At 40.5% G+C, this 16,489-nt stretch overlaps 1 protein-coding gene across 1 annotated transcript in view; it reads right to left on the reverse strand.

Moving 5' to 3' along the window:
• Nucleotides 1-13,396: 13,396 nt before the first annotated feature.
• Nucleotides 13,397-16,489, reverse strand: part of LOC103082048 (serine protease 48) — a 22,039-nt gene continuing 18,946 nt past the window's right edge. The window contains 2 exon segments of the mRNA XM_007458325.1: nt 13,397-13,672; nt 15,925-16,094. Of these exon segments, the coding sequence (XP_007458387.1) occupies nt 13,397-13,672; nt 15,925-16,094 (446 nt within the window).

Here is a 16,489-nt window from a genome sequence, read left to right on the forward strand (position 1 = left end):
GAGCGCCAAGTCCAAGGATGCTGACCTGCCCCGACTCGGGGAAAGGAGCTTGAAGTTGGCACCTTCCCAGGAGAGAGGCAGTGATATCCACCATTGAGTACTGAGCCTTGATTGGAGCGCGTTTGCTCTTCGCGTGAAATATCACGGCCAATACCCACGTAGCTCTGGGAACAAGCCTTTCAGTAGCTCCTTGAGCTCAAGGATTCTGTAAACCTTGAAGAATGTAATTTGATACTGATCACCTCATAGGTTTCCAATGAATGTTTAATGAAGGTGATGAAGAATTAGGGGTTTTAATCCCAATATTCTTCAATTCTTTATTTAATTAAAAACTAGATTTCTTCCTCTTGCAGTGGGTTTTTTAAAAGTACCAACTTTTTAGCATGTCTGAACAAAACATTTTATTGATCACTCACCAGTTTAGTGCTTAGCGTATGCCAGGAACTCACATAATCCTTTAACAACACAGAAAGTCAGGTTGATTTTAATAAGAACAACGAGGCAAAGAGAAATAGAGCTGGGATTTGAAGCCCTGCAGTCTTTTTCTCCTTTAATTTTTAAATTTACATACAATAAAGGTGACTTCTTTTGGGTACGTAGTTCTGTGAGCTGTGATACACGTACAGATTCTTGTAACCACCCCCATAGTCAGAATACAGAACAGTTTCATCACCTCGAAATTCCTGTGCTGCCCCTTGCAGTCATATCTTCTCTATACCATTTAACCCCTGATCTGTTCTATGTCTCTGTAGTTTTGCCTTTTCCAGAATATGATATAAATGGAATCATTTCACCCAGCACATTGTTGTGGAGATTCATTCTTGTTGTTAACTGTGTCAATAGTTTGTTCCCTTTTGCTGCTGAGTAGTATTCCATTGTATTAATGCACCACAGTTTGTTTATCCATTTACCTGATGAAGGATATTTAGGTGATTTTCAGTTTTTGGTATTTATGAATAAGCTGCTGTAAATATACAGGTTTTTGCATAAACACAAGTTTTTATTTCTTTGTTTTAAGTACTTAGATATTGGCTTAATGGGTAATATGTAAGTGTATGCTTAACTTTACAAGAAAATGCCAAACTGTTTTCCAGAGTGCTGCTAAACCATTTTGCATTATTATGAGCAATGAATGAGAGTTCCAGTTGCTCCACACCCTCATCAGCACTTGATATTATCAGGTTTTTCTCGTTTGCATTTGTTTTTGTTTTAGCCTTTCCGATAGTTGTGTAGTGATACTTTGTTGTGGCTTTAATGTGTGTCTCCTTAATGGATAATGATGTTGAGCATCTTTTCATGTGGTTAATTGCCATCCATTATGTCATCTTTGATGAAGAATGTGCAAATCTTTGCACATTTTAAAATTGGGTTGTTTTCATATTATGGTATTTTAAAGAGTTCTTTATATATTTTGCATTCAGATTTTTTGTTGGATATGAGATATGAAAATATTTCTCCTAGTCTGCAGTTTATTTTTTCATTCTGTTAACAGTGTCTTTAGCTCTTTGAATATATTGGAAATAGCTGATTTAAAGTCTTTGTCTAGTAAGTCCAATGTCTGGGCTTCTGCAAGAACTGTTTATATTGATTGCTTTTTTTTTTTTTCTTTTTCTGTGCATGGGCCATTACTTTCTTGTTTCTTTGTGTGCCTCATAATTTTTTGTTGAAAACTGGACATTTTGAATATTACAGGGTAGCAACTCTGGAATCAGATTCTTCTCCCTCCTCAGGGTTTGTTATTGCTGCCTATTAATGATTGTTGTTGCTTGTCTAGTGATTTTTCTGAACTAATTTTGTAGAGTGTGTAATTTTTGTGTGATGTGAGGCACTGAAGTCTCAGTTTCATTAGCTTAGTGGTCAGCTAGTGATTGGACAGAGTTTTCCTTAAATGAATGCCTAGAACCAAAAAAAAATCTCCCAGTCTTTGCAGGGGGGCTCTGTGGGTGTATCACAGCACACCTTCAACTCTCAGCCAAGCAGTGTACAACTAACCTTAGCCTTCACTTTCTGCTTGTGCAGAGCCTGTAGTTCAGCCAGAGCTGAGGTTAGGGCCCTCTCAGATTCTTTCTGAGCATGCACTCACCCTAGGAATGCACATGGACTTCTAGATTCCTAGGAATATGTGGGACCTTTTCAAAGCCCTTATTTCCCAAAGCATCTCATCCTTCAGCCTTTCCCCCCAACTTCTTTGGTTAGTCTGTTGTTTGCCCAAACTATTATCCATTGCCTCATGCAGCAGCAACAAATGTATTTATTTGCCTGTAAATGATTTCAATAAGCTTTCTCGAGCTAGCCACTTTTTAGCACTTGGAGAGTTTTGAGTTAGGCAAGATAAAGGCAAGTCTTTTGTGCTGGTCTTCCAGGGTTCCACCGGACAAGACAAAGCAAATTATTATAGTTCTTTGTGAATGAGGTCTTTTCTGCTCCCTCTGGTACTGGTACCGGTACCAGTACCAAGAGTGCAGGCTATTATTTTCAAGGGCAGGCTATTATTTTCAAGGCTTCCACTGAGCTGGAGAATGGGGGATGGGACCAGGGTAAGTTAAAATGCCACAAAACTTGCTACTGCAACCAAAACCCAGCTAGTTTTCCTTGATTAAGTGTTTCACTGTACTTAAGTGCATCAGGTGGTTGCTGTAAGCTTTTGGTTAGTTTTCAGTGTTCAAAAAGGGTTGATTCTGCCAGTTTTAAATTGCTTTTATGGAAGACAGACTTTTGGATTTCTTTACTCTGCCATTGTCACTGATGTCCCTCAAGTATGGATTAAAAGAAAAACTGATTAAGATTGTTGGTCTTTTTATGAGCAAATTGGCCCAAGTTTTCCCAATAAAATACCAAACGAGAAAGTATGGATAGTCTTACTCATTTTTGAAGTGTTTGCACATCCCACAGTAGCATCATCAAGGTATTTGAGGAGCCTCACTCATCTGGTTACAGTGCTGGGGTCAAGACCCTCCATTTAAACCCTGCATAGGCAGCTTGCTTTTCTCAATTCCAGGCCACAGACCACACCTAACCTGTCTGTTGCTTTTTAAAACATGATTTTCAAGGGATATCTGGTCAGGAAACCTATATTCCTCTTTGTTTTTGAAAGAATGACTTAGAGAAGGTAGCTTTATTGCACCCTCCTGATATAAATCAGTCATGTGTTAACACTGGGGAGTGGAATTGAGGAGGGTGTGGAGTGTGTAACTTTATATACTTCTGTATTCAGTTTCCTCCAATGAGTATTATTTTGGAAATTAAAAGAAAGGAAAATAAATGAAAAATACCATGTGAAATAATTGCCTGCTGGTCTAGTGTATTTGTTGCTCATTTTGTGGTATGTTTTTAAACCTGTTTTGCCTTAAGATGAGTTACTGCAATGATCATAGCAAATGCTGTCCTGTTGATAAAAGAAATGATTGATAAGTATTGGAGAAAATGATAGTAGGAAGGAAGTATATAATTGCATTTCCTCTGAAGATCATTTTTCAAACACTGGCTAATTTATCATTCGTTCACCTATTCCATCTTATGACATTTACTTGTTTTTATGAAAGCCATAATCACTTGAAAAGCAAATCCTCATTTATAACCACACTGTTGAAAGCTGTTTAACATAATCAAAACCTACCCTTAGCGTTCTCAGCCTTATTTTTTGCTGTGTATTTCATCTCCAAGTTGTGATGCAACAGAACCTGTTCTAAAGCAATAGATTGAGGAGACCTGCATTGTAATGCTCAACTTGCCACCAGCCAGCTGTATGTCCTTGATTTAATCTCTCTAGGTCTTAGATTCCTCATTGACAATATGAAGGATTTAGACCAGGGATCTGGAAACCATAGCCCTGTGGACCAAATCTGGCTCACTGCCTGTTTCTGTAAATAAAGTTTTATTGGAACACAGCCACGCTCATTCTTTGATATATTGTCTATGGCTGCTTTTGTGCCGTATCTGCACAGTTGAGTAGTTGCAACAGAGTCTGTATGGCTTGTGAGCCTAAAATATTTACTATTTATCCCTTAACAGAAAAAGTTTGATGACTCCAGACTATCAGCTTTTCCTTCAGGTTAAAAGTTCTCTGTTTCAGTTTTGGGATACTTGGGCCAACTATTTCTTTTTTCACATCAGATTGCTTCTTAGCAGATCACCAGAAAATTCAACTGGACGAGGGGAAATACAAATCATACATTGTTATTTGTTAAACACCTATATCCACCATACGTCTGGCATATTTTGTTAATGCTGTGGTTACAGACAACCTCTAAAGTGCACTATCTTATGACAGGTATATTCAGGTATATTCAGCTGGTGAGCTACAGCTCAGCCTCACTTATCTTCTTCATTCTGGGATCCTGGCTGGAGGAGCAGTTCCTAACTGGGAAAAGAAGCCGTGGACAAACGATGTGCCAGCTTTTAAAACTTCTGCTCAGTAGTGGCATATATTACTTCTACTCACGTTTCTTTAGCCAACTGGGTGTTAGTGGTACAGGGAAGGATAATCCTTCTGTAGGACGCCCTGCAAATCACCTGGTACCTCGAGTGGGTGGCTCATCCTTCTGCAGGGAGAGCTGTGGAACACTGAGAACAACGTCATCTACCACAGCCTCCTTAAGGGTTCCCTGGTGTGAGCAGACAAACTAATGGCAAAAACTTGGTTTCAGAACTCTTTGTGTGTTATATTTTTCATGAACTCTCTGCAATTAACAAGTAACTAGAAATTGGCCCGTTGAGCTTTTGGAATATATTCTAAATCTCTCAATGTGCTTATTTAATAAATGCTCATTGTAAGAATGTAATATCTGTTTGGATTTCTCTTTTATAGACTCCTGATGTCTTTAACTTATAATTCTCACCCCTAAGCTGTCTTCTCCAAGGTTCCATATAATGACACAACTCAAGTTGCCCCAGCCAGAAACCTGGGTGAAGTTCTTAACTTCCTCTCTCCCCATGATTACTTATATCTAACCAGTCAGTTACCAGAGTCTATTGAATACATCCCCTAGGTAGCCCTTGACTAAGTCCTCTTCCCTCCATCCTCATTGCTACCATCCTTGTCCAGGCATCTCTCACCATGCACAACAGCCTTGTAACTAGCCTTTCTACCTCCTGACTTGCTTGTCTGTAATCCATTCTCTACACAACCACTGAAGTGATTTTTCTAAAATGCAAACTGATCATGTTATTCTGTATTAAAACCTTTCAGTGTCTTATTTTATCTTCCCCTTAAAGCTCAAATTTCTTAGCATGGCCTTGAACCTTTTTTTCCTTTATTTTTTTTCTGGGAATTCCCAGGTCTGTCCTCTTATACTTGGCTTACATTCATGGCTGGAAAAATATAATCTTTCTTCTAGAAAGATTTTCCTAGAGCATATTTTATGAACTCACATAGTATTTGGCAGACGTTTTTCACTTGTAGAGATTCAAACACTTGATAAAAAGCATTGTGCAAAGCTGACTGTGTGCAGTATTGAGGATGCTCTTGTCCTGATGCTCAGTGGATTGCTCCTTCTTGGAAGGGCTTGGATAAGCCAGATCGGCTCCAAAGAAAGGCAGGTTGACACAGTTCTGTTTTACTTTCTTTGTGACCTGTTTTTAGAAGTTTAAAATGTGCCCATTTTGGAACTAGTCATTTATTGGCCCTCTTTAAGTGAGCTAACATATTTTTCCTTATGATACCAACTCAGCAACTTCAGACAAAAAGAATGTGAAGCAAATGCATTTTTAAAAAATACCATCTCTATGTCTTTCATGCTAGCTCTCTGTTTCAGAAATAAAAATAGCTTCATTGAACTCATAGGGGGATAGGAGAAATCCAAATCCTTGCCTTTGAAGATGCTCTAGTGATTTTAATTTTTCAGGCAAAAATGTTTTCATTATTTAAAATTCATTGACACAAAATTTCCTTGATCAACCAACTGCTATCCTTCTTTTTATCTAGCCTAGTTATGTGGAATTTTTTTTTTTTTTTTTTTTTTGCTTTACGCGGGCCTCTCACTGTTGTGGCCTCTCCCATTGCGGAGCACAGGCTCCGGACGCACAGGCCCAGCGGCCATGGCTCACGGGCCCAGCTGCTCCGCGGCATGTGGGATCTTCCCGAACCGGGGCACGAACCCACCTGCATCGGCAGGTGGACTCTCAACCACTGCGCCACCAGGGAAGCCCTATGTGGAATTTTTAATAGAAGGAATCAAAAGTCTCATCTCTGAAGCTTTGCAATTGTTGTAACCAGCTTTCTATAATCATAAGCTAATTTTAAAAAGCAAGCTTAATCAAAGAAAAAAGCAAGGTTAAAAACTGTATATCTGTATAAACATTTAAAAAGGAGTCAGAGGTGTGTTGGCCACATCTTTAAGCAAGAGGAGAACATGTAAAGGGTGATAGTGATGAACACAGTGGGTACATGGGGATTTGAACTTCCTATGTTAGATATTTCTGTAACATTGTGGGGTTTTTTTTAATAAGCAGAATTAGGAAAAAGAATTTTTTTAAAAAGATTTTTTTTTTAAATGAAGCATTACTTGGTTTCCTCCTCCTTAGGGAGGGAACAATCATCTGAGTTAGAACAGGCTGCTTTGTGATTACTTACACTATTCTAGAGGTTCCATGAGTATAGAGTTTCTTGACCATCTTGAAATTTCATAAAAAAATGTTGTGTTTGTGCATGAGTGCTTTTTTGGGATGCAGGGTTAGAGTAATGTGGGGAAGAGGGTCCATAATTCAAACAGATTCTTCTAATTTTTTTTTCTCTAGTCCTGCCCTCTCTGAGCTCCAGACTGCCTCCTCAACATCTCTACTTGTATATCTAATAGACATCTCAAATCTAACATGTATGTATGTTTCCCATTGCTGCTGTAACAAATTGCTACAAATTGTCCTACAGCTCTGGAGGTCAGCTGTCTGGAATCAGTTTCACTGGGCTAAAATCAAGGTGTTGGTAGGGCTGCATTTTATCTCCAGGCCTAAGGGAGAATCATGTTTGCCTTTTTAAAATTTCTGTAGGCCAGCTGCACTCCTTGGCTTGTGGCCCATTGCTCCATCCTCAAAGCCAGCAGCATAGCATCTTTGTTCCTCTCTTCCTTCTGCTTCCATCCTTTGGCATAGTCTCATAAACACCTCTGACTCTGACTCTCCTGCATTCCTCTTTAAAAAGATTTGTGATTATATTGGGCCCACCTGGATAAACCAGGATAATCTCCCAATCTCAACATACTTAATCATATGTGCAGAGTTGCTTTTACCAGGTAATGTAACATATTTACAGGTTTGGGGATTAGACAGGGACATCCTTGGGGGCCATTATTCAGCCTATCACTGCATTTGATAGCCCAGCAAACTGTTCCTCCTCCAGCCTTCCTCATTTTATTTAGTAGTATGGCCATTCTCAGGCCACTAACCTAGCAGTCTTTTTTTTTTTTTACATCGTTATTGGAGTACAGTTGCTTTACAATGGTGTGTTAGTTTCTGCTTTTTTTTTTTTTTTTACATCTTTATTGGAGTATAATTGCTTTACAATGGTGTGTTAGTTTCTGCTTTATAACAAAGTGAATCAGTTATACATATGTTCCCATATCTCTTCCCTCTTGCGTCTCCCTCCCTCCCACCCTCCCTATCCTACCCCTATATACACTACCAAATAGATAGCTAGTGGGAAGCAGCGGCATAGCACAGGGAGATCAGCTCGGTGCTTTGTGACCACCTAGCAGTCATTCTTGATTTCTCTTTTCAAATCTTTATCTTTCCCATCCTCCTATTCCAATTACCACCCTCACTCCCAACACCCACATCCAATCCATCGAATCACATCTGAATCCAATCAAAATGTTATCACAGTCCTACCCAACTGTGTCTAGAATCTGTCCTCTTCTCACTAATTTCCACTAAAATCAGGATGCCTTTAGCATTTTGGAGCCTTAGGGCCTCATCCCATCCTATTCTTTTTACTCCTGGATGTTAATTATCAAAGTTAATTATGGTACAGGGCAGTGTGGGCTAGGTGTCCGTAAGAGTGGCATAAAGAGCCACGGGACTAGACTTCAGTCACTTTATTCCAACCACATGGAGATGGGAAGTGAAGACTTACATGGTAGAAGACACTGTGGAGAGAATTTGGGTTGGTTGAGGATAATTATCCTGGAAAGCAATTAGAATTTCCCACTAAAAGGCTTCCCTGGTGGCGCAGTGGTTGAGAGTCCGCCTGCCGATGCAGGGGACACAGGTTCGTGCCCCGGTTCGGGAAGATCCCACATGCCGTGGAGCGGTTGGGCCCATGAGCCGTGGCCGCTGAGCCTGCGTGTCCAGAGCCTGTGCTCCGCAACGCGAGAGGCCACAACAGTGAGAGGCCTGCGTACCGCAAAAAAAAAAAAAAAGAATTTCCCGTTAAAGATTTCAGTCTTTTTAAATTCTTATGACGGTGAACATTTCCTCTCAATTATTGATTGTAGGGAATAAAATTAATCTCTGGTTATTTTGAATGACTCCTTCCCTTCCTTTCCTTCCTGAAGAAGGAACATGTTTAACAGAATTCTCAGGCAACTGATTTCTAGTATGTAAATAAACTGTACGTAGTCAAATTTGGTGTAGAGAATATTATAGCTTCAGGATGAAGCCAAGCATCTGAAAAGGTAAAATACCCATTGTTGAAATAATATAAAAATAAAGCATCCACATTTTATTATTCTGAATCCTTTTTCCGTAATATTGCTACATGTTGGGGGTGACTTTACAATGTAATGAAATAAAGAAAAAAATGGGTGAATACTTGAAATAGTCTCTATTATATGAATAGAAGATCTGGAAATAACTGTATTTCCTCACTTTTTGGGGAAAAAAATTCTGGTTGGATTTCAGCAGCCTAGTGTATAGCTTTATTTGTTAAATGTGACCTTAGCAAATCCAACCTTAATTAAAATTCCTCAAGACAAGAAAATGAAAATTGGAGTATATTAAAGCAGATATTCCAAGGAATAAAGTATTCTACAAATTAAAATAGACTTTTAAGGCAGAAAGGCTATTGAGCCCACCTCCAAAATAAGATGTAAAGTTGTTCCTATTAATTTTCTCCTCATTTGGTCAGTAGTGGTATGGACTAAATTCGTTACCAGTAAGTGTGACATTTTAGTTTTGTGAATACAAATGTTTATTGATTTTTTGGTCCTCCAGTAATGTGTTACCAGTTGCTGTACTCATATATTGGGTTAAGCTTTATATGTTGTGTTTTAGCAATGGAACTAGAAAATGTATGTAGTTATTTTGAGCCTTTTCTTGAAATACAATCACAAGAATTATTTAGAAGATCTTTAGAAAGCCCTAAATACACCATAGACTAGTTGTTTTTTGTATAAGCAGGAAAAAAACTTCCCTGCTCGTTTAAAAAAAAAAAAACTTTATTGAGATATAATTCACATACCATGTACTTCACCAATTCCCTGTTAGTTTTTAAAACCATTTCCTAGGGTCCTTTCAGTGTGTTTTTCAGATATTCACTGCCTCCTTTTCTAATCAACAGATTGATTGGGTTGAGGTATACAAGAGACGGGGCATTCCAGGTATAGAGGACAGATTAAATAAGGCCTTGAGGTGGAAATGGGAGGAAGGAATGAGAAAAATATTGCTCTGGGTAAGAAGGGAAAAAACAAATAGGAAGTAAGGTAGGTGTCTTACTGATGAATTATAAAGTAGATGGTAAAAAACTTGGGGTTGTGCCACCTTGGTTCACGGGGCCTTATTATAAGTGTGGTGCAGGTAGGGGACAGGGAAAACAAGAAACAGCCCACAGCCTCCTGGAATCGAACCTTCCTCACTGATGTTCAGGTGCCGTAGTCCTCTGGTGTCTTGCTTGTTAGCTTACTGGGGTTGATTGTCTTTCTCTCTGCTTCTTGTCTAATTCTGCTACCATCCAGCTACCCTGTGTACCATCCTAGCTCCCTCACAGCCTCTGCACACTCCCATGAGCAGTGGTGTGGGATCTTCTATTCTTCTGTTCTTTGGTCATTCCCCTGCTCTCAGCCCTCAATACCTTCCCATCCCACTGAGAATGCGATTCAGAGCCCTTACTGTGGCTCCTAGGGCGCTGCTCCCCCTCTGCTCCCAATTCCCAGCCCTGTCCCCCCGCCTCCACTCAGCAGTGACCTCTGTTCTAACTCACACACACACAGCCGTGTGCTAACTCATCCTCCCACCTCAGGACCTTTGTGCTTGCTCTTCTCTCTACCTGGAAGGTTCTTTCTCAGGTATTTGTTTTGCTTCCCTCCTTCATGCGGGCCTCTGTAAATGTCAGCTCCTTGGAGAAACTTCCTTGACCACCTGACCTAAAGTGGAGTCCCACACCCTGATACCTTATCTGCTGCTTCTGTGTTATCTTCCTTTATCACACTTTCTTGTACTTGACATTATAATAAACATTTACAGTTGACACTCCATAACCAGAGTTTTGCATCTGTGGGATTGGTTGAATCCACAAACGTGGAACCCACAGATTTGGAGGGTCAGCTTACTATGCCATTTTATATAAGGAACTTGAGCATCTGCAGATTTTGGTATCCCTGGAGGTACTGGAACAAACCCCAGTGGCTACTGAGGGAGGACTGTATTTTGCATTAGGTTATTGTCTTTCTCCCCCACTGGAATGTAAACTCCTTGAAGGCAGGCTTGGTGCAGTGTATATGTTGCGGCATCCTCAGTACCTAGAACATGCCTGGAACGTGGTGGGCACTTAATATTGTTGATTGCACACTGACATACTATAGGGCCCATTTTCAGACTTCCCATGAGAAGAGGTCTGTTGGGTTGTCCAGTATTTAGTGCATCTGTTGGGTAAGATGCTAGGCCAACCTGCCCCCCTACCTGCTAGACAGCTCTTTTTTTTTTTTTTTTTTTTTTTTTTGCGGTATGTGGGCCTATCACTGTTGTGGCATCTCCCGTTGTGGAGCACAGGCTCCGGACGCTCAGGCTCAGCGGCCATGGCTCACGGGCCCAGCCGCTCCGCGGCATGTGGGATCTTCCCGGACCGGGGCACAAACCCGTGTCCCCTGCATCGGCAGGCGGACTCTCAACCACTGCGCCACCAGGGAAGCCCTAGGCAGCCCTTAAGTCAGGTGCTCATCCCTAGTAAGTCCAGCCAGTAGTGGTCAGGTCAGTGAGGTCATGTGGTCTTCTATAGTTATCCCTTTCTTCCCACTTGAATGGCCTGGTTTCTCCAAAAGGTTTATATTTCAACTCTTGGTTCAGGAGAAAAATTTTGACAGATTCCCATGCTGTGGAACAGTTGCTTCCTAAGGGTCTGGAGGAATGATAGGAAGCAGTGTTTTGGCTTTCTTGACCTTCTTTATGTCCCCTTGCCGTGTCGTTCTGGCTCATACATTTGTGGGTTTTCTCCTCCTGTTTGTTTTTCTCCAGTTCTTGAGTTTAGTCTGTCCTTTCTCCTCTGTTTTCCTTTCTTGCTCCTCCTTTCTCTTTTTCTTTTCTCTCAGCTGCCATTTTGCTTTGCCCTCTGTATCATTCCAGAGCTTGCTTAGCTTGAATCATTGTCTCTCAGAAAGATTTCAGTTTACCTGCTTTGTGTACTGTTTGTTCCTTTGTGCCTTATAGGTGGAGAGAGGTAAGAAGGAGAATGGGGCCAAAACATTCTTTCCTTCATCCTTTTATTTAACCTGTATTTGAAAACCTACTTTGTGTAAGACATTGTGCCAGGTTCTGGGCTACCTCAGTAAACAAAAGGTCCTTAGTTGGGGAGACAAAGAGATTGTGTGTTTATTTCTCATTCATTCATTCACTCGTTCAACAAATACTTATTGAGACTGGAATATAGTGGTTGGCAAAAGCAAAAATTCTTCCTCTCATGGACCTCATTGCATTTTGGTAAGACAGGCATACATTAATTAGACAGTTACACAAATGAATGTTAAATTACACCTGTGTTGAGCCCTATCAAGGAGGACACCATAGTGCAAGACTGTATATTGGGGGGATTTGTTCTGGGAACAGTTTCCTCGAGGAAGTGAAGAATGAACTGAAATCAGTAAGACTTAACTACGCAAAGACAGCAGGGAAGGGGAAATAGCAGATACAGAAGTCTGGTGCTGAGACTGGGCTTCTGGAGCATTTGAGGAAGTGAGAGTATAGAGAGCAGGTGGGGTGAGGCCAGGTGAGGCTGATGAGGCAGCCTGGGATCACATCCAGCAGGGCTTTGTAGGTCCTGTTAAGGACTTGGGTTTTTATTCTTTGAGCAATGGGATGCCTTTGAAGTGTGGTAAACAGGAGAAAGGAGGAGAAAAGCATTTTAAAAATCTTTATGTTTAAAACACTAGTCTGAATTCTGTGGAGAACAAATGCACTCGAGCATAGGTGTGAGTGACGGTAAGGAGGTGGGAACAGCAGTTGGGAGGCTGTAGTGGCAGCCTAGAGGAGAGGTGAGGTTCAGGGTTAGCAAGGACTTTAACTTTCCAAGCCTACCCTCACTTCCTGTTAAATGTATTTATTTATCCAAAAACACTGTTTCTGAAGTTGACTTACCCCAAAAGACACAGATGCAACAAAACTTAAATTCATTCAAATGAGAAATGAAGGATGATTGAAATAAAAAGGAGTATGAGTAGAATTATACCAGAGAGTATAGGATAAAGATAATGACTGAAATCATGTATAAAACTTAGCTCTGAGCTCCTGGAAGCCTAGGCAGAAGAGGAAATAGTATAGGTCACATGATTGTTCAACAAAAAGAAGCATGCTAGTTAAGCAAGGGAAATAATCTTTTCCTTATAAACATTTAAAGTACTTTATTAAGAAGTAAAATTAACCTGGATAGGTCCAGATTATTGAAACCCAAAACCTCAGCTCTTGAGATTATTGCATTAATCCATTTTTGGTGGTAGGTATTTCAAAAAGTAAACATTTCAGAAATATTCAGAGCTGAACTACATACATGGATTTCTTATTTGACGCCTTGTTACAGAGGGGAAGCACAAAGAGTAGAGAAAGTAGAGAAAGGTAGACCAGGTAAGATGCTCGTAATGCAACCTCTGGGCACGAAGTAAACCCATAATGTACTTTCTTGAGGACCTTCCCATTTGCTTTCCCAGATACTTTTTTTGTTGCCTGCTTCTGTCGCCACTTCATTTGTGTCTGTAAATACTTATTCATGGAAGGCATCCCTCCTGCCTTGCAAGATGCATAGTCAGGGACAAAGAATGAATGCCATGCACAGAAGTGGCATTCTTATTTCTCAGTTGTTCACATTCCAGCCAGCGAAACCTCCTTCCAGAATCAAGAAGCTCAAAAACAAAATCATTTCTCAGTTTAATGAAGTCATCCAGAGTTCCCAGCGACTCCCCTTGTGAGTTCTCTCCCCTTGGGGCTTCTTCTCCACGAATTCCTTCCTAGCCCTGTACTTGGCCAGCAGCTTCAGTTACACTGCCTACTCTCCCGCTAAAATGTTAGGCCCAAAGGTGCAGGCGGGTCCCAGGAGAGCCAGAGAGAACAGTACAGTAGGGAGCAAGAAGTCAGGTAAGTCCAGGTTGTTGGCATCCAAGACCTCAGCTCTTGAGGTAACGGACATAATCCATTTTTGGTGGTAGGTCACGTTGGTGTAGACTCCAGGAAAAGAAAGACCACATCCTGTTCCCCAGCTTGACAATCCTATCTGGATCCATATACCATCAATATGACATGACAGAGGCCCTCCAGAATCACCCTAAGGAAGAGATAAAGGTCATGAGCCTAGTGAAGAAGGACCATGAAGAGGAGCGTGGCCGCAGGGGTGGAGGTTCCTTCGAATGGGGCAGTGGAGCCCGTGGAGCTGTAAAAATCCGGAGGGAGCTGGACTTCCCACTGACATGGAAACTTAGAATCATAGAATCTGAAATTGGCAGAGACCTTAGCTAAATATATCAGTAGTTTCAAACTACTCATCTGTGATTGAAAAGAAAGAAATATGATGAGTTTTTCACTAAATTCATTCAGTTGAATGAACTGTCCTTGTTTTTCTATTTTTAGGTTCTTATTGCCTTTTTTAGTGTTAAGATAATGCTCTCTTATGTAAAATGGTGGTGATAGTAGTTGGTGATGTATCTCTCAATCTTGCTATTATTTTGGTAACAGCTTTATTGAGATATAATTCACATACTGTACAATGCACCCATTTAAAGTTCAGTTTTAGTATATTCACAGTGTTACTCAACCATTACCACAACCCATTTTTGTCACCCCCCCCAAAAAACTCCATACCCTTTAGCAGTCACCCTCATTTCCTCCCATTCCTTCCAGCCCTAGGGCAGCCAGTTACCTACTTTCTGCCTCTGTGAATTTGCATATTATGGATATTTTGTATAAATGAAACTATGTATGACCTTTTATGTCTGGCCTCTTCCACTTAGCGTACTGTTTTCAAGGTTCATCCATGTTATGTCAGTAACATGTGTAAGTACTCCATTCCTTTTTATGGCTGAATAATATTCCATTATATTGCCATACCACATTTGTTATCTAGTCATCAGTTGATGGTCAGTTGGATTGTTTTCACTTTTTTTTTTTTTTTTTTTGCGGTACGCGGGCCTCTCACTGTCGTGGCCTCTCCCGTTGCGGAACACAGGCTCCGGATGCGCATGGCTCACAGGCCCAGCAGCTCCACGGCATGTGGGATCTTCCCGGACCGGGGCACGAACCAGTGTGCCCTGCATTGGCAGGTGGACTCTCAACCACTGCGCCACCAGGGAAGCCCTGTTTTCACTTTTTGGCTATTATAAATAATGCTGCAATGAATATTCATGTACAAATTTTTATATGGATGTATTTTCCATTTCTCTTGGTTGTGTACTTAGGAGTGGAATTCCTGGATCATGTGGTAAGTCCATACTTAACCTTTTGAGGTTTTCCAGAGTGGCTGCACCATTTTACATTCTCACTAGGTATGTGAATATTCCCATTTCTCCATATTCCTTGCCAACTCTTGTTATTATCTGTCTTGATTATAGCCATCCTCCTGGGTGTGAAGTTGTGTCTCATTGTTGTTTGATTTGTAAATAATGAATATACAGACAGGAAAATTTGGCAGAGATATAGAAAAATGCGTGTGAGGGGGGTGGGGAGGGAGGGAAGGAGGAAGTAAAACCCAAATGGTCATTCTAGAACTAAAAAATAAAATATCTGAAATAAAAATTTCACTAGATGAACTTAACAGTAAAATGTAGATGGCAGGAGAAAGAAGCAATGATTCTGAATATAGATTAATTTAAACTATCCAATTTGAAAAACAGAAAAAGGTAAAAATAAAATATCAGGGACTTGTGTGAAAATATCAAAAGTTGTAACTTACAAATTTTCAGTTTCACCCAGAAGGGGAAAAGAGGGAAATAAGGCAGAATAATAGTTGAAGAAATTATGAATGAAAATTTCCCAAGTTTTGATGAAAGGTAAAAGAGTAGATTAAAAAAACAAGTCACTGAATCCCAAATAGGATAAAGACAAAGACAATCACACTTAGGACATGACATTCAAACTTCTAACAATCACATATGAAGGAAAGTGTATTGAAAGCTGCCAGAACAAAACACATCACACCCAGTGGAGGAAGACACAAATGATTGCTGAATTTTCATCAGACAGTTATGATCAGGAGACAATGGAATGACATCTTTTAAGTGTACAATGAAATGTTTCTTCAGAACATTAAAAAGTTGGCACTTCTATGTCAACCTCTTAATATATTTATAAAAACATATGAGACTGTGAAAATCCAAGCACCAGTGGTTAGCATTGCTCTAGATCAGCAGTTGAAGAGATTAAATTAATAGATAAAGGTTAAGTGACTTATCCAGGTTAACACAGAATTATTGTTGGAACATTTGTCTCCTGATTCCCAATTCACTGTTGTTTACAGATGGGCAAACCTGGATCCAAATTAAGATCTCATGTTAAAGTAAAAAAATTTCAAGAGCAAACCCTGACCTGGCAAGTATCCTTTCTTTTCTCAAGATCACCAGCACAAATCATGCTTTCCTGGATGACAGGCTCTGTTTGTGGTAGTAGGTAACCCACCGGGTTGTAGATTATTTCTCAGTGCTGGTGTTCAATGATAGGTATTTCTGCTTCTTGGAGGATGGTAGGGTAGTCAGAATCTGTAGAGATAAATAGGAGTGAAAGGAAAAGCAGCCTGGAAAGGTGCAGGGACAACATTCAGTCATGATATGCAGACATCTCTGAATGGGAAACCAAAAGCAGAACACAGTCACTTTCCAATCACGTTGGCTAATGGAAGAGCTTTTTTGGTACAGTTAATCTAAAACAATGGATAATTCAAAATTCTATTTGTTTGGGGCTTTTCTAATGTGCCACGTGGGGCATTCCTAATGTTCTAAATAAAGAGAAGTGCCGATACATTTTTTTTGTTTTGTTTTGTTTTGTTTTTTGCGGTATTGCGGGCCTCTCACTGTTGTGGCCTCTCCCGTTGCGGAGCACAGGCTCCGGACGCGCAGGCTCAGCGGCCATGGCTCACGGGCCCAGCCGCTCCGCG

Source organism: Lipotes vexillifer, unplaced genomic scaffold, assembly GCF_000442215.2.
Source record: "Lipotes vexillifer unplaced genomic scaffold, Lipotes_vexillifer_v1.1 scaffold1433, whole genome shotgun sequence".
In the NCBI taxonomy this organism is placed as follows: Eukaryota; Metazoa; Chordata; class Mammalia; order Artiodactyla; family Lipotidae; genus Lipotes; species Lipotes vexillifer.